At 41.2% G+C, this 22,845-nt stretch overlaps 1 protein-coding gene and 1 long non-coding RNA gene across 9 annotated transcripts in view; one reads left to right on the forward strand and one right to left on the reverse strand.

The window, feature by feature from the left end:
- The window catches only part of Nfib (nuclear factor I B), a 232,559-nt gene extending 219,281 nt beyond the window's left edge, over positions 1-13,278 (reverse strand). For 2 of the 7 annotated variants that reach the window (XM_046467294.2, XM_046467293.2), the window contains exon 1: positions 4,812-5,500. In XM_046467294.2, coding sequence (XP_046323250.1) covers positions 4,812-4,841 — 30 coding nt within the window. In that variant the 5' untranslated portion in view covers positions 4,842-5,500. Of the gene's footprint in view, positions 1-4,811; positions 5,501-13,138 lie in introns of those variants that run through there. The other 5 variants (XM_046467297.2, XM_046467296.2, XM_058586341.1 and 2 more) reach the window with 4 other exon arrangements.
- LOC124108757 (uncharacterized) overlaps positions 8,136-22,845 on the forward strand; it is a 40,126-nt gene continuing 25,416 nt past the window's right edge. Inside the window, exon 1 of one of the 2 annotated variants that reach the window (XR_009228860.1) lies at positions 8,136-8,648. This is a non-coding gene — a long non-coding RNA (uncharacterized LOC124108757). Of the gene's footprint in view, positions 8,649-13,416; positions 13,487-22,845 lie in introns of those variants that run through there. The other variant, XR_006856765.2, reaches the window with a different exon arrangement.

Below are 22,845 nucleotides of genomic sequence, written 5' to 3' on the forward strand. Positions count from 1 at the left end.
TGCCACAAAGATGAATTATCGGATAGGACTCCGGTGCACATATGCGTTGTTGTGAATCCTCAAATGCACACATCTTTTGATTTCAGTGATTCACCTTTAGGTAAATTCCTGTCTGTTTCATCCAAGCCTTTTTTTAAGGGAGGGAGCAGTGAGGTATGACAAATCATCTCTACCTACAGATATTTCAAGTTTCAAATATAGTCAGTGTTTCCTTACTTCCTGACTTAGGTAGAACCTATCTTACAAGCTTAGGTCTATTGCTGTTCAGAAAAAGAACATAACGTCCTGTGCGTGCACACTGTATATATGCAATAAGCCAAGATCTGAGGCAAAGGAGAACTTTCACTGTGACCATTTTTCTGATCACATTGACTACACTGTCATGCCAACCACAGAACAACTTTCTCTAACTGATTGTATCCTAAGTTAGAATTTACATACTCATGTTAGTCACCCTGAACTATATGGAATAAATTCTATTTAACCAACAGACTGGCTAATTCCATTAGGTAAGATGATAAAAATAAACTAATGACACTCCAACAAAGGTGTCCCCCCCAAATTCCACATAGCTATAAATGCATTTTAAGCCAAAATTCAAAACTTTAAGGCTAAAGACTACAACATGTTAATAGCTTGTGGTTCCAAAGAACAGGGGTATGTCCCATTCAATCAATAATGTAGTTATCAAGTGTTCCAACATATTGCCGTAAAATGTTCCTACAGCAGAATAAGTATGAACCAAAATTTTATAACAATACAGAATGCAGATGATTACATCACAGCATGAGGCATAACCCAATGCCACAGAGGAAATCATTAAACCGATCAGCAGTTTCCAGTGGAGATTTGAACAATTCGGTTACTATGTGAGCACATTAAACTAGGCCATGGAAAGAGTTAAACCACAATCTGTTCTTTGTGTGGGAAGGCAGCCCTGCTCACAGCAACCACAGCCCATGATAAGACCTCCCTATCTTCATACACTTTCTGATGCCATGCTTTCAGCTTTCACTGTAACTACAAAAACTTTGTTTATCCGTCTTCAAAATATATGCAAAAGGAAAGCCTCGTCAAGGAAATGTGGACTTAAACGTGCTTTGGGAACTCACTTCCTATGATCTGACTTTTACTATGATTTATTGATATAACTAAAAATCATGCATATATGCATTCATAAACTAAAAATTTGAGAATGTAAAGAGTTCGTGGGGGAGCTTTGTTTCATTTTACCCTTGTCATGCTTCCCAAAATGCAATATTTTCTTAACAGATATTATGCAATTTGGTACGACTTAAGTACTATGTCCTTAAGTACTATGTTCAGTGACATTTCATTTTGTTATAAAGACATCAAAAATATGTTTGAGTTACAGTATTTAACCGTAAACATCATCTATTGTGAAATAAATCTCAAAATTTTAACAAGTTTTCTTAAACAACCAAAATGCAAATTTGAAGGTTGAATTTGGAAACTCTCAGTCAATGCACACAAAACATTGTTTTTAACGTTTCATCGTGTTTGCTGTCAGTTACACCCAATATTGTTTTAAAATGTACATGTTTCTTTACTGATAAGTACAAGTAGAAAACTTTCTCAGGCCACCAAATTGCCTTATTAATATCTTTTATCACTATTACAGGGATTCCTTTTAAGTGAATCACTTATTTGATAAGGAGACCTACACCCCACCACCACCAAAAAAAAAAAAAGTGTAAGTGGAGATTTGCTATATGTCACATACATTTTTGCATTAACATGTCTAAATGTCATCTCCCAAGTGTGATCGTTTTCTAATCCTGAGTAGCTATTGTAAGTGACATGAACATGGTACAGAGTAACTGTCCTCATTCAAAGGGGGGGCGGGGGGTGGAATTAAGGTATTCATGTGTCCTAAAGTGTTATAATTATAACACTAAATAATTATAAAAATTATTTTTTTAAAAATCAACACATGTAAATGATTTAAGAGCTAAAGGTTCTATGTTAAGGTAACTTGCAAGCTTGCTCTTTCAGAATTTTTACTAAAATACATTGACATTCAGTAATCTTTTCTCTTATAAAACTTCCTTTAGTTAGTCTAAATTGATAAGTAACCAAGTTACAAATTTCAAATATAAACAATCTAATTTGACTAGGCATATTTATTTTTCTTCATAGAAAAAACAATGGTTTCCACAAAAGGGTAGAAAATTAGACCAATATAGTGGTGGAAAAGTAACTACTAGGTGTTCTTGAAGCATCATCATTATATAATAATTAATCATGGGGGGGGGGGGGGAGTACCTAAAGAATCGGAATGACAATGAAAGAAAAAATACTCAATTTCATTATGCCCATTAAAAGTTATACTATTGAGAGTTTATATTTGGAAAAAGTAAATATTAAATCATATGATAAGTCATAATTTTCCTTTTACATCTGATTTATACTAATGTATATATGCTGATTTCTACTGACGTACTGACACTCTGCATACCATTTTGCTAAATATCAAAAACTTTAATGATCACTCCTTGTAAATTTTTTTTTCTAAAACCTAAATACTTTATTGCAACAACTGAGATACTTTTTGAAAGTTTTCAACACATTAAGAATGTTACTTTATTTTGTATTTGCACTTCCTAAAACATGTTGTGCTTCAGCTATAAGGCTCTTTACAATACAAAATTAAGCTTTACAGATCTGATACAAAAGTAACACTATTAATGTGTCCTCACTTTTGCAATACCTTACATTACCTAAACAGTCACACTGAGATTAGTTAAATGAGAATTCTAGAGCTAAAATTTCTTCTCTAGTATAGGCCCTAAATCTCCAATTTTAATACATCAACTCATTTATATTATTAAAATAGTAGAGAATATTAGTCATCATGAATTAGTGTCGGTAAGTGTATATCCTTGAATACTAATGTGATAGCTGAACAATTATGCTGTATATGCTCCGAACACTCCATATGTCAGGATGCTGAAATATTATTTTTAACTTAGCAAATTGAGATAAAACTAGTCACTTTTCTATACATATGTAGGGGAGACTAAAAATGCAATGTGATCACTAGGAGTGTTTTTTTAAAAAGCCAATATTGGAAAATATAAATACAAAAAAGACAATTATTCAGGTGAGAATGTGATGCAGAACTTTGTAAGTGAAAAGCTTACTTTGATTTGTTATATTTCATCCCACTGGAAAAATAATACAAATGGATGTAGTTTACCAGAAAGAGGGAAAAATTCCTGCTGTTGTGTACTATTAAAGGTAACTTTTACAACTAAGGGCAATACATTATACCTGAAACAGTTTCATCATATTTGTTGGATATAATCATTGATAGCTTTTAAAATACAAATAACTCAGCAACCCATTTTTCCAGTTTTGTTAAATTAAAGTGCACGTTTACTTGCTTAAAATAGCCATATCTAAGTTAATCATACTCAGATGCCAAACAAAATATAAACAATAAAAAATGTGTCAGCCAAAAAGCTACAGGACTGTATCCAATCACTGAATAAGCCTTATCATTGTTTTCATCTTCATTCACAATTTATGAATGCCTCAGTCCTTTTGAATCACAATGCCTTCTAATTGTCATACAATTGAAATCTTAATTATTTGTCCATTTTTAAAATGCTTCATGGTGATTTTAGATGTTTTAAATTTTTTAACACACTCAAAACTAGCCAACACTTCTTTAGCTGTTTAGTTTTTATGCCAATGTCAAAGATGATAGTTCTCAGTTACCAATCATGACAAATACTCCTAAAAGTAAATTGTTCTATGCCTTTAAAGACTTAAAATATTGCTTCAAATAACAATTCTGGGCAAAGCTATTTAATTACTTTATCAGTTGCTTAGTTCGATAGGCAAGGATGAAAACTGCGCCCAGGTAAGCCTGTTCACTCTCCTCACTTTTTCATTGAACCGCCTGGTTGAAAATGATATAAATTGTGTCTTTAAAAAAAAAAAAAAAGTATAAAGCCAGTGTTTTATTTCATAACATTGTTCCTAAAGTCTTAGGATAATTTTCAAAGTAAAAAAATTAAAATGACCTTACTTTTCAAGCATTACTTTATGCCTTACGAACTACGCCCAAATATCGTCAAACGAACAGGTCTCCACAAAATGAACATGTCCTAAAAGTCCCTAAGATTCACCACAACCCACTAAACCCATGCCAATGTAAAGACCGCCTTTGTGCTATGGTCGCTGGAAGTCCCAAGTGCGGGTCACTATGGACCAGGATTTTAGGTCCCAAATAAAGCAAAGGAATGGGTCCCCGGACCACAACTTCGGACTCGCTTCGTCGCCCGCCCACAGCCTGCAGCAGAGTCCAGAGGCGCCCACACAGACTCGTGCTGGAGTCCCCTCGCCCAAGTTCACTGGCTGTTTTTTAAGAGCTCAGTTCCCCCCTAAAGCTTCTCTAAAGACCGAGTCCGCCTCTGAGCGCAAGCGGCCGAAAGAGCGGCAGACACCCTGGGCAGGGGTACCGAGCCACAGCCGGCACTTGGGGGGCCGCGTAGGGGCTCGCGCAAGCTGGCCTCGGCCCTGCCCACCCCCGACAGCCTTGCCCGGCCCTGGCGCCCGCTCTCGGTGCCCAGGGCGAGGAGCTGGGCGTGCGCAGCGGCCGTGGGCGAGGGGCCTTGCGCCGGCTCCCACGCCGTCCCGCAAAGCCTGCCGCCACTTCTCGGAGGGATTGGGATGTGCGGAGGTTAACTAAAGCCGTTAATTGTCCGCAGGACGAAAGCAAGAAAACAAAACAAAGGCGTCTGGGGCCAGAGAAAGCTCGAGAAAGTGATCGAGACATGTACCTGAGTGAGACAGATGGGAGAATACATCATGACTTCGCCTTAAAACGCACTTTCCCGGAGATGCCCAAGAAAATCTTCGAGAAGCAAGAATTTCATCTATTCATTTTACAGTCATCTGAGCCCCACGATGCGATCAATCAGGACGGGGCTCTGCGCTGGATCACCGCAACTTCACAACAAACCCAGTCCTCCTTAAATAGCCAAAGATTCAAGTTCACTCGGCGTGCTAGATTTCCCGGGGTGAAATCCAATCTACACTTTTAACCCTCTTGCAGTCCGAGCGCGCTGGCCGTGCTCGCCGAGGCCGCTGCCGCCGCCGCCGCCGGTGTTAGCTGCTTTTCGCCTGGGTTTGGGGATTTGTTTTCTGTTTTGCAGTTGTTGTTGTTGTTGTTGTTGGGGGTTTGGGGTGCGCGAAGGTTCGGTGTGGGTTGGATTGGGGTGGTGGTGGATGGTGAAATGCTTTTTTAAAAAAGGCGGGGAGGGGGGCGCAGGAGGGCGGGCGGCTGGGAGAGCGAGGAGAATGTGTCACCGCGCTGGGAAAGTTCAAGGTTACAGCCCCGAACACTGCGGCAGGATCGCGGAGTGGTGATCGCAGGCTAAACTTTGCCGCGAGCCGACCATGTGTGTGCGCGAGGGGGAACGTGAGCGAGTGCGCGCGGGTGGCGGGGCGCGCGCGGGAGAGGGCCGGGTGGGGGCGGGGTGGGTGGGGGAGAAGGGAGAGGCCTGGATGAGGGAGGGGGCGCGAGCGCAGATCTCCCGGGCGGAAGAGTCTTGCGGAGCGCGGTCCCGGCTGCAGCCGCCGCCGCCCGCGCCGGCTCCTCAGTGCCCGCCCGCCGGCCGGCCCGCCCGCCTCGCCCCACGTCTGACCCGGCCGAGCGAGGAGGCGGCTGCTGCTGTTGCTGCTGCTGCCCACAGCCCAGGGGGATCGAAAGGATCTCCAGAAAAATCCCAAACGATAAATCCCGCTCTCCCGCTCGGCTCCAAACTCCTCTCTTTTCTGCTCTGGGCTCTTTTTTCCCCTCCCTCTCTTGCTTTCTCTCGTTGCAAAACTTGGAAGTTGAAAAATTCACCGGTTCCACCCTCTGGACCCCGCTCGAGCTCTCTCCAAATCAGACTTAAGGATTGTTTTATTATTTAATTACACAATCATCGCTTTACTCCTCCTCCTGCAAACGCGCATTCCTTTTGCACCAGCCTCTCCACACCCCCCGCCCCCCACCTTCCTCCTCCTCCTCCTGCTTCTCTCTTGCTCTCTCCACACACACCCCCACTTGTTAAAGGTATCATACCGGTGCAACGCTACTATGACTTTTTTTCCCCCAAAAAATATAATCAGCCACCCTTCCTATGCCACCACACATATACACACACCCCAAAACCCGCCCTAGGAGAGGTATTTCGGCGCTCGCTGAGGACTCTTTAAGCCGCGGGAACATCCTAGTGGGAGAAGGACTGAACCGGTCTGGGCCCGAGAAAGAAACGAATGGAAAATTCCCTCACACCCAGGCCGCCCCGGGGCCGGAGCTGGGGTGCCGACACTTGCACCGGGGGCGGGCGCGGTCCACTGAGCCCGCGGCTGAAACGAGGAGGAGGGAGAGGCCGAGAAGGCAGTCGCCTGAGCGAACTTGGGTTTAAATAGTTGGGGCGCATCAGCGCGGACGTGGAGGACACGGCGCCCAGACTCCGGCCCCCAGCCCGAAGTCCTCGTTCGCGGGTAGGAAGCGGGGAGAGGTCCCTCCAGCGGGCGACCGCGCCCGGGACAGCTACACCCAAGCGGTGCCTCGCCGCGGTTTGCCGCCTTCCCTAGGGGTGCCGCGTGCACGTGGCCACGCTAGGAGCGGGAGGACCCGCCGAGCCGCTGCCGCCTCCAGCTCCCTCCTCCTCCCAGCGCCCCGCTCCTCTCTCCTCCTACAGCAGCCTGGCTGGCTTTTTCCCAATCCCCACCCCCCAGGGCCCGGGGCGCGGGCGGAAAGCGGGTCCTTCCCCGCCAGGGTGCAGGCAGGGCGGGGCTGCGGCGCGCCCGGGGCTGCGGGACGGGCGCGCGCGCGCGCGCGCGCGGTGCGTGTGCGGCTGCAGCCCTCCAGAGGCTGCCTCCCGAAGCCACTGGGCGCCCGCGCCTGCCTCACTCCCGCGTCGCTGCCCCGCCCCCATCCCGGCCGCGAGCTGCAGGCCCCGTGTGAATGAACTTGATTCCGGGGATTTTAAGGGAGCGGCTTGCCTAGCTCCCGTTTACACACACACACACACACACACACACACACACACACCGCCCCCCAAATTCCGGTTTTCCTCTTGGAGTGGGTGGGGAAGTGGTGGAATCAAAGACTGCCCAGACAATAGAGAAAGGAAAAGTGAGTGCCTGGGGCTCCGCGTCTATCCCTGGGGGCTGTAAAGGGGCCTAGTCCGCCCCAAACCCCAGGCGGGGCCGCCCCCGCTTTCAACTGTGCTGGGGAAGTGTTTCGAGGCTCACCACGGATCCCCCTGCCTCCTTCCCTCTTCCTCGCTCTCGATTTTTTCCCAACTTTCTCCTCCTTCAGAGTCTCCCGCTTTTGCCTACCGTCCCCTCTTCCCTCCCCCAGCGGACCTGAAGGCACCAGTGACTTTTTCCTTCACCAAGTGGGAGTTATCCACATCAAGCATTTCACAACGACACATCAAGAAAAGTAGGCAGGTTCAAGTCAACCATGAAATGGTCACTTTTTAACCCCGTCCTGTCCTCATTAGGGAAATGCTCAAACACAGTCCGTTTTCAAAAAGCGCTCTTAATGAGGCGAGCTTGCCAAGTCTACCAGCTGCAGCCCCCGTAAACCGAGAGCCCGGAGAAGAAAGGCGCTGGGAGTGGGGTGGAGGAGGCTGCGGGGAAGGGCCGGGGGTCGGAGGAGACAGGTAAAGTCGAGGAAACTGCGAGAACAAGAACTCGGGCGACTTAACCCTTTAGGGCACGCGCCGCTGGGAACAGCCTCCCCGCTCCCCGCGCAGGCAAATCCTCTAGTCAGCGTTCTGACAACGTTAATTTCCTTTGTGCCGGTCATTTCTTCTTTTTGAAAAGCTGGGATAAAGTTGACAGTCTTTAGAGATGAAAGAAATGAGGTGACAGTCGGGGTTAATCCAAATAAATACTCATTTCTCTCTCACAAATTGTAGGCAACCTCATCTTAGATTTAAAAAGAAAAAAGACGAACAACCCCAAAGCATCACTTTGTTTTGCACATTATATCGCATCCCTTTTCTCACCCTCACCAGATTCTGCGGGGGAGGGGGGGTTGGTTGGAGGGAAGGGGGGTGGGGAAGCTCTACTGATAATACCAGCTTTAACTACTGGAGTTTCCCTTTGAACAAATATTCAATTTAACTGGAGTTAATTTACCATAAAAGACATTCCCCTTGGCACGAATGTACTCATGTCCTTGAACACACCTCTTTGAATGCCTGGACTCTAACAGAAGCCATTATTTTGGGGTCTCTTTAAAAATCCTGTGCCCATCTCTCTCCCTCCCTTCTCCCTCCCTCCCTTTCTCCTCACCACACCACCCCCAGTGAAACTCTGGCACCCAGAGAGCACTCTTTTCAGCCAGAGAGCCCAGAACCAGCCTTGTCCCCTGGCAAAAGAGGCCCAGTGCTGAGCCCTGGGCAAGTATCTCCAGACATTGCTACCCCCCCTCCTCTTACTAGTTTCCCTTCCCAACAAATTATTTCCTTTTTGCCACCAAAATGAGGTTGCATTCAAAAGTTTCTCACAAGCTTAAAAAAGGAAAAGGAAAAATTGACAACCATTATACAGAAGAAGTCACAAAAGCTGCAGCAGCACCAGGGGCCAAGAAGCAGCATCAGACCCAGGTAAGACCCAGAGAGAAGAACTGGGGGCTGCCAGGCCCAGCCCTTACGGGTTCAAATCTCAGATGCCCCACTTTGTACAGTGCTTATGGCTAAGTACACATGGATGACCATAGAGGATGCTTGGTAGTTTGGGGGTTTGATTTGTTTCCAAGAAGAAGGAAAATGTGAAAGGAGTAATGGTGAGGTGAGGAAAACAAAAAGGAGTGAAGTGTAAGCAAAGAGACATCCTGGAAGGGTGTCTTAAGGGGTGCTCAGTATATATGGCTTTGACTCTCAGGCCTTGAAGCCACAGTCAGGATGCCTGATACCCACCCCGCACCCCACCAGCACTGCTTCTTGTCCAGCCAATGCCAAAGTCATTGCAGGCCTTTCAGGAAGAACACTAGAGGGGAGTCTTCTGTAACTGATGGACTGGTAGCTTTGGGTTCATGGGACACCTGGCTTCTCTGTTGTCTCTCAGCACTTGTCAACCACCTTTAATTTGAGAAATACCAAGTAGAAGAGGAGGAACTAAGAGAAAGTACATGCTTTCTATTGACTTTCCCTTTTTTCCAGCATGCCTCTGCCATGGAATTGAAAGTGGTTTTAAAGTATCTCTCAAAAGTTTCTGACAGTGTCAGAATGGGCCAACACTCAAACTTTGGTACTGACCTCTTCCAAACTCTATTTCTGTTCTTATCCTCCCCCCCAAAAAAAAAAAAAAAAAAAAAAAAAACTTAAAACACTGTTAGGCCACTTTCACTCATCCTCCAACCTGACTGAGGAGCAGGAAAGAGATAAATGGCTCCCTCAAGAAAATCTGATATGTCAGTATCCTAAGGATTTCTCCCCTAGGTTATCTATTCCCTGCCATCTTATGGGGGAGAAAACTTTCTTTTCTGAAAGAAAGTTTACTGGTTTCTAAAAGGAAGGCCAGTGCTTCAGGTGACTGGATTTTTCAGGACCCAATTATATATTTAAAAATAAACATTGTTGCCAAGTTTGAGCCTTTCACTCACTGACCTCCAGACAGAAGTTTGACATCTCAGGTATCTCCATATAGTGTTTTCCTTTTGATTTTTTTTTTCTTTGTAAAGAAACTGTAGGATAGGTTGCAAAACCAGGGCAACTTCACATAAGGTTTCTTGGAGCTGAACAAAGCTAACTCTGTCATTTTTAATACACCCAATGACTGTTTTTTTTTTGTTTTTTGTTTTTTTTTTTTTTTTGTTTTTGTTTTTGTTTTCATCTTTTAGCTCTTACATGTGGTGGTTCAACAATTCCACATGCCCTGGCTGCATAGCCAATATCAATATTTAAAAACTTAATCCAAAAGAGACAGATGACCTCATGACCCCAGAAAATAGGCCTGCAAAACTCCAAGTATCCATTATACCATGTCCAGGGATCTTTCTTCAGAATGAACCACTAAAAACATACATGTATAGCCTGGAAAAACACAAATTTATATCCACAAGTAGCAACACCAAAATCCACTCAAAAATGCATATATAAACAACCAACAAGTACTGAAATTGCCTGCACTTGATGGGAATTGCAAAATCATGCCCAGCTCTCAGAGTCCTTAAACTACTACTGTCAAATTAGGGTAGCAATTTCTCCCCACTAGAGAATTCCCAACCAGTTAGTTTCCCCACCCCCACTCCAGACCTTTGCCTTTCACTGAAATGAATAAATAACCTTGGACTTTTTTTCCTCTCCTCTGAGAGCTGTTTGGTCTCCCCTGAGGACAAAACTAAATGAGAAAAATGATGCTGTTAATGTTGCTGCTGAAATGCCTGTACTCAACTATTTAAAAAAAAAAAAAAAAAATCCCACTAAGTATATCTACATCTCAGGCACATTTACAAATTACAAACCTGAATCTGAACACTGACTGGGCCAGATTCCTCCATTTAGGGTTATATGGTTTCTACTGCTCTACTGAAATGAGTCCAGTTCATCTACAGGGATTTCCAACTGTGAAAAACATTTGCTCTCTGGATTACAAAGTCATCAGTTGGCCTGTAACCTTTGCATGATTTATTTCAGACTTTGAAAATCTCAGTTATAGTTGCCTTGCTTCCTTCACAGTACTACAAAGGTTATATACACTGTCTCACACACCAAACAGTGCCTTCTCTGCTGATGTTGAGAGTTGTAATTACAGTATTGCCCTTTTCAAAATAGCTAATGTTTAAAGTAAAACTATACATTTTATTTGTACACATAAATTGACTTTTGTTACCCATCCAAATGTGTTTTGTGACATGTGAAAACAGATCATTTTTAAAGAGACATTTAGAAAACTCTGTCCAAAATGGAAAAGTAGTCCTGACATTCTGGATTAAGTACAAAAAGTGCATCAGAGACCAACTTAAACTTTCTGTACTCCTTAATCTAGTCCTTCCTTTGAAAGCTGCTATTTTATATCAAAACCAAAACAACACATAACAACAGAATTGTGCATTTGAACTTTCAAATTAAAAGTTAAGGAAAAAACTACATAATTACAAAGAGAAAACACAAACAACTGGGCCTTTACAAAATATATGTTCAGTAAACTTATCTCTGAATGTATCTGAAACATTTTAACAGCACAAGCTAATAAATTTCAAAGCAATAATACTGTCAAATTGTGTGATGCCACAAACTCCAAAAACAAAGTTACAGATGTTTGTGACATCACATTCACTCAAAATTATGCCGCTGCTCAGTCTGATCATATTAAAATTAAATGAATGCCTATCTCTGCTAAAGAATAAAAGGAATTTATTTTGGACATCAAACAATGAATCTGTCACCATTTATTGTATGAAACACTCAGCTAATCAATTTCCTATTAAAATAGCTTTCAACAATATTAGGCTTTAAAATTCATCAGGGCCAGTAAAAACCTTTCCCAGTGCACAAGAATGCAGTCCCAACCACGGACAATAATTACCGTTCTAATACTTTTATTGCCCAAGCACTTTTTCCTGTGTTCCCCATCACTAGGCAGGGATCTGTAGTATATTGTATCAGTGAGTTAGAGTGCTTGACCTCTGCCCACATATGATTTAATAGGGACTTTTCAGCACTGGCGCTTTCTCCATCTCTCATACCATTAAATGAAAACATCAAACCTCAAATGTAAAACTGGAAACCACAACGTTTTGTGTTTCACAACTCTTTGCAGTTTTTACTTAGGCTGCTTAAAGGTCAGCTTATTTGTCTCACAGTGCTCTTCCCCCTACAGTAAATGCACTGGAAAGTCACACTAATTCTGATTCTGATTAAATCTTGAACTCCTCAGTCACATACACACATGCACCCAGCTTATTTACACGTGCATTCTTCACTAACCACATAAGCATGCACGTATGACTTTCTGGACTTATTCCATTTTAAAGCTGATTTAAATGTCTGTTAAAGTATGGGTTCAAAAGTTAACTTTTTCCCGCCTGTTGGAAGTTAAAGTTACAAAGGATGGTGCTATAGGATCTGTTCAAGGAAAGTCAGAGTTAATCTTGTGTATTTTGGCGCCTTTTCGCTGCCAGCTACTGTACTGGGGGGGGGGGGGGGGGGACTTGGAGATCTTGTCTGTCCTGTCTCAAGTTCAATGGCAGTTCTTCCAACCAGGAGAAGATGGCCATGTTCACAGCCCTAATAATAATTCCAATCACGCCACTTCGGCTTCTTGTGTCAAAGTCGACACTGGCTTCCCCGCCCCCTTCGACCTGAAAGCTGCCAAATCCTCACACACTTCGCATTCAGCCACAACTTAATGGATGGGATATTGTGCATTAAAATGTGTCCCAGACACACTGGTGAAGAGAGGACAAGGGAGAAGGCAGACACACAGACCCACACAAATTTAGGCAGAGTGAAAGAAATCCTGGAGCAAAAACAGAGGGGTGAGAATAAGAAATATTAAGGGGGGGGGGTGTTTCATCATAATTGTTTTAAGGGGGACCTGGTGGAAGGAAGTCTAATAATTACGTGCAGCAACTTTGAGAAAGGAACACCAATTTTTAAAACTCCAACATACCAATCAGCTAAACAGTACTTCCCTCACTTAAACTAATGTATTTTCAAATGAAAATATGTAACAAAGTTGTACCTTAAAATGAAGAAAAAAACACTTCAAGAAATGGAATGGGTTACGAGGTGCAACTTAAGTATTTGTATAGTAATGTTTATTCCCAACACTGAGGGGAGAAGTGTAGAAAGTAGGGAGTTAAAAAGGGAAAAATACTAGATTCTGCACTGTTTAGATTCCAACGCTTCCCGCCATAAAAGTGTGTCGCATGTACTAAAGTTAACAACGCTTTGAAAATAATACATATTTGCACTGGTTCTGGAAATCCAGCACTACAGCTCACCCTACAAAGCAGAAATGTCACTTAGGAAAGGGGTAAAACTTCACTTTACAATGCACAAGCAGGAAATAAAATCTGCCTAGGGTGGGAAGTAGTGGAAAGGACGAACAAGACAAGAAAATAAAAAACCCATCTTTCAAAGTCACATACCATCGCACTGTATTGCACTAAATAAAAGAGATCTTGAGTCTGTAACAACCCAGGGTCGCTGACTTCACGTGTCTCAGGTACAGATTTGTGGATTTTCTCAAGGGTTGTTTTGGTGTCTCTTTTTGTGTTTGTTTTTTAAAAATTCATCCAGGAGTAGTCTTAAATTTTTAAGACTTGGGTTTTTTGTTTGTTTGCTTGTTTTTTCTGCACTGCCACAATTCTTGGCCCAAGAAGAAAAGAAGGTCAAAGTCAAGTCTAAAGCAGGCAGTCCCTCAGTCTGGATATCCAGTTTTACTCCTCTCACTTGCAGAAGACTCTTTCTCGTAGTTGACTTGAACGTCGTCCAGAGTGAGTGTGTGTGTCTGTGTATGCGCGCGCGCGCGTGCGCGTGTACTCGGTGGGTTTTATTGTTGTTTTAGCAGGGCTGCTCTGGGGTGGGGGCTGCGCTGGACAAATGTGGCAGGCGCGGCCTCGGGGTCGCGCGTTCACCCCTTCCCGGCCTTGAGGTTGGCCTGGCCGGCGGCGGGGCTGCCCCGGAACCACCACCCAGCAGCGCACCCTTGCGCGCCCGAACCGAATCCTCCGCTGCCACCTCCCTGGCTTTCTCTTTCACCAGCTCGCCATCCGCCCCGCCCCGGCCCGCCCCTGCCCGCCCCGGCCGGTACCGGCGCGCGGGAAGCGCGGCTCTTCGCTTCCGCCTGGCGGCGGGAAAGAAACCGAAAGGAGGAGCCGGGGGCGGGCACGCCGCGATGCATATTCATCAGGGCGCCCGCGGCCGGGGAGGCGGGAGCTGGCCGAGTGGGTGTGGCGGCCTGCGCGTCGCGGGCGCCCCTCGCGGGTGGGTGAGAGTGTTGGGAGGGAGCCTGGTCTTTGTGTCGCCGGGTGGGGTAGGAGCGCGGCGAGGGCGTGCCTGTCTGGGGGCTGCCCCGGCTTGGTGCGCCTTTGTGCTCTCCGACTGCGCGTCTGCGGTGCGCCACGGCCAAGGGGCCCCTCCGCAGGCGCGCGGCAGGGGGAAGCCGGCGGAACAGCCGCGTGAAGACTCCAAACCAATAATAATGCTAAAGGTTCAGAATTGCTGTTGCTTCCCTACTTCCCGCCACGTCGCTGGGTTCAACTTCGCCAGGCCACGTTTGTTTTCCTGTAAAAGGAGTCTTGAAATGTTCCTCACTGCGTAGTGTTATCATTAAAGCAAACCACCAGAAAGAGGGCACTTTTGACTTTCTGTTTCTATGCATCCATGTGAATGTCAAAAAATTCTTCAGTAATTTATGGGTTGGTGGAAGAAACAAGCAGCACCAAAGAAATACACAGAAGTCTCCAGAAGTGAGCACTCTAGAGATTTGATAGTGAGTTAACGTTCACTAATATAGCAGTTTTAATTAGTTTATACGTTGAGGGTTTTTTACTTTTTGTTTTTTGTTTGTTTGTTTGTTTTTGCTTAGTTCTAAAGTAATCCAATCATTAAGGATCTGTAGTTTTGTGGCAAAATAATGCTTACCGGTTAAGCTGTTGTGTAATTCTGCTTTAAAAGTTAAAGTATTAAAAGTAAAAATATAACACTAGCCCTAAATTTACTTAATACTAGCCCACATGTGTTTAGAAAAGATTTTATTACAGAGATCTTGACTAATTATGTAATTGCACAACAGACAACAATAGCTTCAAATATCCTCTAAAAACCCTGTTCAATTATGTGATTACCAATGAGACCGGAATAACTCCCAATGAATTGTTCTTACCTCCCTACTGAATGTGAACATGTCAGTATTTTAATCCCAATTATGTTTACTCTCGAAGTCTTAGAGAACTTAAACAACATTGTTCAGATTCTTAATTCCTACTCTACACATTAAAAAACAAGGAAGACATTTGGCCTCATTACCAAAAAAAGAAAAAAAACCCTCATACATGTAGACACATTATATAAATGTTTGTACATGCATATGTACATACCTATTTTAAATGACATTTTCAATCATGAGTAAGATTTTCAGTCCTAAAAATGGATTGACCCAACTAGACTTTAGAAAATGCACAGTTTAAAAGATAGGTTGTTAAGCTGCAAGTTTAACATTGTCCAATTTCCTTAAAAAACAAACAAACAACAACAAAACCCTGTATATATCTATAAAGTCATGTAGCTGTGGGAACGGAGATGAATATTTGGAGAGGAGGATGGAATATACAAATATTTTCACCTCCACACTCAGTTATAACTTTGTAAGAAAATTAGTTTATGATTTCTATCTTGCTCAAAGTTAAGTAATTTTTAACCACCTAGCCAATGTAGCTATAATTCAGTCTACCCAGGCAGTCAATTTAAGTGGGTAACAAATAGATATGTTTTTATTCTAGGATTTCCTAACAGTTTTATGGTCAAATAAATCACATTTAGGACTAGGGAGCCAAATATAAAATATGAAAATTCAATGCAGTAAATAATAAAGATTATTTAGGGTAGGGGAAGTGTTTTCATGACCAGCATTACCAAATACTAATACTTCTTTAAGTGTTCCACAGAAAATCTGTTATTATTGTTTGAAATCTATAGTAGAATTACCAGTGCTTCTCAGTGTCTATTTTATGCAAAGAAGAAATGCCATTTTTAAAATAACCTTATTTTGTTTAGGAAGTATCTTTTTTTTTCTTTAATGAGAAAAGGAATAGAGAAGGGAAAAGGAAAGAATTTCCTCCATTCTCATGAAGACTTGGAGGAATCTAGGGTTTGGGTCACCTGTCAACAGATCTCTTCCCAAGCATATTTAGAAATAAAGTGTACCATTGCATGTCATGTTCCCGCGTTCTTGATTATTTTTTTCTATTTGCATGCTATTTGTTTCTTTTGACATGTAAAGCTTATAAGAATGCTTACTCCTCTACTGAGCACTCTTCTGTCAAATATGTACACATATCATATATGATAGTCAAGGTTTATGAAATAAGGAGAAGGATTTTTAAAGAATGTCTTTATAGGAATCTGTCTTGCTAATTCATAGTCACCTCAACATATTGTTGCTTCTAAATTTTTAATTGGTGAATAATCTTCATCTTTTAATCTACAACGTCAGCTGATTTTCTGGTTTTCATATTTTGTGATATAAATAAATATGTAGAAATTAGGGAATGTTTTCAAATAGGCACTTCTTTTTAAATTGAAATGATCTTTGTTAAAAATGTTTCCAAGAATATAATAAAGGTCTAATATCTTTTTATACTCATCTTTTGTTAGAAATTATAAGTAATGATTCATTTTTTAATATAAGCACTATCCAACACTACTTAAGCATTTTGGACCTTAGGCACATTTAACTGAAGTGATTCCAGTTTTTTAAAAAGAGTATTTTTTCTGCCTAAAGTTGTAGGCACAATTTATTACATAGAACGTACCGGAAGCTTTGCAAGTACATTCACACTTTAGATTTTCTGATTCTTCTTAAAGTCAATTAACTGGTAACGCAATTTCTGTATGTTTTCTTCAAATTAAGAATTTTTTTTAATGTACTAGCAACATCTGCATGTGTTTATCTCTGAGAATAATCACTATATAATTATTTCTAAAAGGCATGCATTATTACAATGCTTTATGTCATAATTGAAGTAATTCCTCTATTCCATCTAAACCAGTAATTTTCAGTCATTACCCCAAAGGTGTTTATTTTGTCTCACTTCTGTATTTCTCAAAAATATGGGAAGTATGTTTTTATTTGTTATATTTATATTATTAAAGGATACACACTAATTTATTAGATTATTGTATTTAGTCCATTATTATACCAGAATTCTTGGAAATTTAATGTATATAATTATAATGGTGGAATATTTAAGATTCAGTAGTAAATAAAGCATACCCTATCTTTTAAAATTGAGATGATTAAGAATTTATATATAATTTTTTAAATATATATAATATGTTAACCAATATAAATATTCATGTTTCTTATTGCCTACCGGTAATATTTCTTAATCATTTAAAAATATTTAGAAAGGCTTGAATGGTACATTCATAATATGCCAAATTTGGTCATTTTGTTTGAGATGTCTCTGCACAACTATTATTATTAAAGAGAGGAGACTGCATACCTAGTGTATCGTCTTATAAGAGGAAAACCCAAGCATAAGTAAGAAACACTGGTAATTATTTTTATTTTTCATTGGTTATAGTAATCTTTAGCTATAATCCATTATATCTTTTCCCTAGACATTGATTATAAAAATAAAGGCAGTGTCTTTCCCACAAAACATGGCTACTCATCATACAGAATTATCTGTGTGGAAAAGACTTCAATAGTTTTGCAAATAAGCTCCTGCAATAGCTCTGAAATTCCACAGGGCCCAGGACAGACACACGGGGTCATTTTCTAGCCATTGAGAGTATGGGTACAAAAATAAATATACACGCACAGTGTTCTTTCTCTCACTAACTGCATGCTGCACCTGTGCACACATAGATCTGATGACATCTGCTAACATAATAAATCTCAAGTGGTTTGTGGTGTCATCAAAAACCTGAGATGGTGGTATGGCTCACAGCCTTACCAACCCCAGGCTATGGCCTTGTTAAATTTCACAGGCTAAATAGAGACAGATTCAGACTAATTCCATACACCAACCAGAGGTTTTCAAGAGCAGGTTAAGGTGGTTTACCAAAAAAAAAAAAAAAAAAAAAAAAAGCCGGTAGTCATGACTCAATATGTGAAAAATTTGCTCTCTGATTCAGTGATGGTAAATCAAGGCTGTCTACTAACTTCAAAAACTAGTTTTATTGCACTTGTTAAGAATTCTGAAGTGAAAGTATCAATCATGTCTTAACCTACTTTTGTTTTTTAAGAGACTTTAAAAAATGCATAATTAAATCTTCATATCTTGCTTACTCATACTTTTATATAACTTCAGAATTTCAACCATCAAAATGATCAAAACAGAAACAATACATTTGAGTCAATTTCAGCTGTAATGATTAAATTGAGTGGAAAAAAAAAGCAAGTGTTTTCTCAAAAAAAATTCAGGATATTTTGGGCCATATGTAAGGTTTCTGAAACAACAGAATTACTAAGATTTTTTTTTAACCATTTTCAAAAAACAGAGGCATCTGGCAATCCAGAAATTAGTGAGGCAACAGGATACAAGAAAGTGCTAGACAGTCTACTGATCCTTCAGTAGAGTCCTGGCAAAGAACTATCCTGCCTTTTGCTCAGTAGGCCACTTTCAACAAGAAAGTCAGTGTCAAGCCCCCTGCATTCAAATCCTATGGTCTTTCATCCTCAATGTCATAGATCCTTGTTGGCATATCTGGAACATTCGATGTCATTTCAAATTGCCCATTACTAAAAGAAGATTAGCAACCATATTTGGTGTCTTTATTCTATAACTCAGAAATCCTAGGTTCATCCCAGAGAGGGCAGAGGAAGAATTTTCCTTCTACAAAGCATGAATTGCATTCTTAGCTTGGGTCCAGACCTTGGCTAGGTGCTGCAGTGCAAGAAAGGATAGGTTTAGAGGATCTCTGCATTTGTGATAACAGGGCCTTTGTGCTAATATTCTTCTCCATATTTGCTTAGAAAGGAGTAACCTTTGCATAGGGCATTTTTTTAAAACCTCCAAATAAACACACTAAATAACAATTCATGGTTTTCTGCTCACTTTACAGGCAATTGATGTGGGTTTGTAGAATAAAAACAGTCTTAATAGAAACCAAAGAAAAATTTAATGAGGGACAATAAGTCAGCTGCCCTTCCCACCCACTTCACCCACTGAAACAAAACAAAACCCTCATGTAATATGTTCAGAGCCAAACTAGCAAAGTTGAGAAGTTTTTGATACCACTAAGCTTCATGGTGTGGGGAATATTTTTATAAACAACAGGAAGAAAAAAAAAAGGAGCAGCATTAGGTGGGAAATTTCTAGCATGTACAGCTGATTGTGCATGGAGCAGTACCTTCTACCAACTTATTGTTCAGGATGGTTGACAGTAAATACAGAGGTCAGGCTGGAAAGTTTCACAAATTACCCAATATCCCTGCTGCTCCCCTTTTTTCTTCCATCTAGCAGCAATGTGATTGCCTTTAATATTCTTGCCATTGTCTTTACAATTATTTTTGTTATACAAACTAGAAACATTTTAAATGAACAATTAACAAGATTTTTTTTTAACGTTCACCTACAGTCCCATCACCTAAAAAAAAAAAAAAAAATTGTTGCATTTGCCTATCTTTCCATCCAGTAATTTACTTATGTATATGGATACTGTTTGCCTAGTTAAATCTTACCATGGATAAAATTTTGTTTTGTAACTTTTCCTCCAAAGCTTGTTGATATTAGTGAATTGTTACAAAACTGTAAAATGTGAAAGCTGGAAGACACTTTTCAGACTTCTAGATAAAGATTAAGAAAAATCTAGGATTACTGTCAACATTTTAAAATTGGGATGTTTTACTTAAAAATCTGTATATCCTGCTTCTCACTTTTCTACTTTTTTTTTGGACAAGGGTTGCCTAAAAGTAAGAGTTTGGAGCAGAGTAGCTACTTCCCGCTTTGGCTGGGACTTGGTCTCCACAGTCCCCACGGCTGCTGGTTGTATTATGCTGTCCTACTTTCCTCCTTGATCTGGAACAAATGTTCTTATGGGTGAAAAATAAGATCAAGGTTCAGAGAGGTATAGTGACTAGCTTATGGTAGCTGAGCTAGTTAGTAGTAGTACCAATGTCATAAATGAAGCCTCTGAACTCTAAACCTCTAGCTTAAAGGTTAATTTCAGAACATGGAAAGGTGTGGAATCTGTGCACCAGTGTGCACAGCCTCAGCAGAACTGCTGTGGTCACCGGCTCCTTTGTAGACTAAATGCCTCAGGATGGTCATTCTCCACCTTTCATGCTCCAGTCCGTAATTAACATTTAATATCCAGAAGCCTGAGCCCCCATAAATCCTGGACCCTCTCACAGTGATTCTCTCCTTTGTCTTATTAATCATTGAATGTAGGTGAGGGAAGATGATCAGTTTATGGAGATAACATCAAATCTTCTCTATGCGATTAAGAAAGCACCTCATAATTAAAAAATTAAATATTTTATGATATTCCTGTCAGATATACTTCATAGAGACATCAAGGGTCAATACCTGGACAATTAGCATCCCAGAAAATATAAAATTCTCATCTCTATGTAGAGAACATATTTTCTTTTCTTTTTTAAAAATTTTTAGTTGTAGATGGACACAATGCCTTTATCTTATTTATTTATTATTTTTATGTGGTGCTGAGGATCGAACCCAGTGCCTCACACATGATAGACCAGTGCTCCATCACTGAGCCACAGCCACAGCCCAGAGAACATATTTTCTGATGGCTAAATCCAGACACAGTGAAAATAGGAAAAAAAAAATGAGTTTAAGACTTTTGGGACGTTGTCCAAAAAGTTTTTAAAAAGAATCATTATTAGTTATAGATCAATATATTGGTAAAAAGTAATAAATGTATAACATCTAAGAGTGACTTATCTACTATGTATCATGGTACAATTTTTATTAATTTGTCTAGAATACGGGATTTGATAATAGTGACTGCCATTTTAATATCACCATTAAGCACTCTTGCAGTTTGCAACTAGTTATACCACATTGATCTTCAGACAAGATGCCTGCACACTACGTCTTGTTCCCAAATGAAGGTGGACTTGAGGACACGCAGATTGCCTCAGGGAGTCAACACAGTGAATAATTGAGAAGCTCATTCATTATATACACATTAAGTCTATAGTTACTGTCTTGGCAGGTACTTGATGGGTCTGTATTCTACCCTGGCTCTGAACTCATTCACAAAAGCAGTCTTCATGGCCATTGTTATGGATGAAGCTCCATCTACCTGGTGCATTGGGGGCACTCCACTCCTTCCTTAGGGGACTAGACCCTCTATAAGAAGTTTCCCTGAGGTCCAGATTTGCTTGATTCCTTGGGAGCATGTTAACTGACTACTGAAGAGCTGCATCTTTTCCTTTGTTGTGACCAGTTTAAGTCAAGGACAGCACCCTCATTAAGCAAGTCCTCCCTGGGGCAGTGGTTTTCCCAACCTTAGGTTAAACGAAGTGTCAAGATGAGTGATACTAATTGCCTTTCACTGAGATCTAACTATAACTGGGCTCTGTGCTGATGTCATATATTATCTCAGTTCCTTCAAACATGAGGAAACCGAGGCTCGGGAAGTTTGGATAACCAATTGAAGGTCATGGTGCTCATCATTCAGGTCATTTGAATTCCAAAGTCCTTGGCCATAGCACACCATCCGGCTGCAGGGACCCACTGCAAGGCTATGACTATTGGATGCATGTGACCACTTCACAGAAGGTGCCCTGGGATGCTTTGCACATGTGTCAAAGCATTTTTATCACTCTTCTTTTGAAATTACCTTTGGAACCCCAGGCACATTCTTTTAAATATTATCAATGGAGTAGATCTTCCTCCCCTTAAATGTGGATTTGAGTTTTGAATATAACCATGATTCATTTAATACCCTGTAGTGATTAAAGAACTTATCAAGCTGGGTAAACCAGTTTGGGTTGAAAATAAGGCATGACAAAAACATAAGGAGATTATTTCATTTCCTTATTTTCTGAAAGTAATAGAACAGGAGTTTTCAACTTAGACTTAGAGGCAGTGGCGTTTTAGGGTTCAAATCCTGATTTGGCTACCTCAAACCTACATGATTCTGGGCGAGTTATGTCATGATACCTTTCTTAGCTGTAGTTTCCTGACTTTCAAAAAAAAAAAAAAGAAAAGAATAATGCCTGCTTCAGTGTGATTGTTTGAGGATCAAAAAATTTCATTTGTCAAAATATGGAAGACTCTTTCTGAAACATATTCCTTTCCCAATAAATACTTTCTGAATCTATGAGATTATTGTCTCTGTCCTCATCCTTTAAATGTGGGGACAGATGATAAACACAGGTTGGTATGTGTGGTCTGTGACAATGACCATGCTCCAAGGTCCCTCTGGGTGCCACTGAGCTTGGCAGAGAACATTTATTTGCAATTATGGTATAACAAGCAAGAGGCATCTTCCTAGTTTCCTGATGCTAAGAGAGATGGATTTAAGGGAGGTTGTGTTGCAGTTTGAAGTTTGTGGAGGCAGTCTCTATCTCAAGTTTACTCCTCTTCAGAAGGGTAGGAAATTGAATAGCATCTTTAGCAAATGCTGCTTTGTAAACATTTATGGGAGTGTCTGCCCTGTGCCAGCTTCTGTACTCAGGGAGTAACTGGAGCAGTAGACAAGAGCAGTATCTGAAAGGCTAGGTTAGTAACAGACAGAAAAATGATACAATCTGCAGGAAAAGAATGGAGAACATGTCAGAACCTGTGGACACAGTGTTCATTATAATTAAAGAAAATGTCACTACTCAGGCAAGAAATGAGCACCTACTATGTCCAGGAGATTGAGTCGAGTGTGAACAAAATAAATGAGATTCTAGCATAGAATAAAGAGGCCTGGGATTGGGAGGGGAGAGGAGAATACGGGGATAGCTAACAGAAACACAGAGTTTGTGTGATATTCTGGGTCCATTGCTTGCTAGGTTGTTCAATGAGTTCAGGAGCATGGTCAGATTCTGGAAAACTTGCAGGAAGGTGTTTATCAAAGGAAGGAAAGGGGGAGTGTGCAAAGCTTTTTGATGGCATACAGTCAATTCAGGGTATCTAGAGAGGAGAGGGCAAGGGAGCAGCCC

Source organism: Marmota monax, unplaced genomic scaffold (genome assembly GCF_021218885.2).
Source record: "Marmota monax isolate L192 unplaced genomic scaffold, Marmota_monax_Labrador192_F-V1.1 WCK01_AAM20220418_F8-fsc00033, whole genome shotgun sequence".
Classification (NCBI taxonomy): Eukaryota; Metazoa; Chordata; class Mammalia; order Rodentia; family Sciuridae; genus Marmota; species Marmota monax.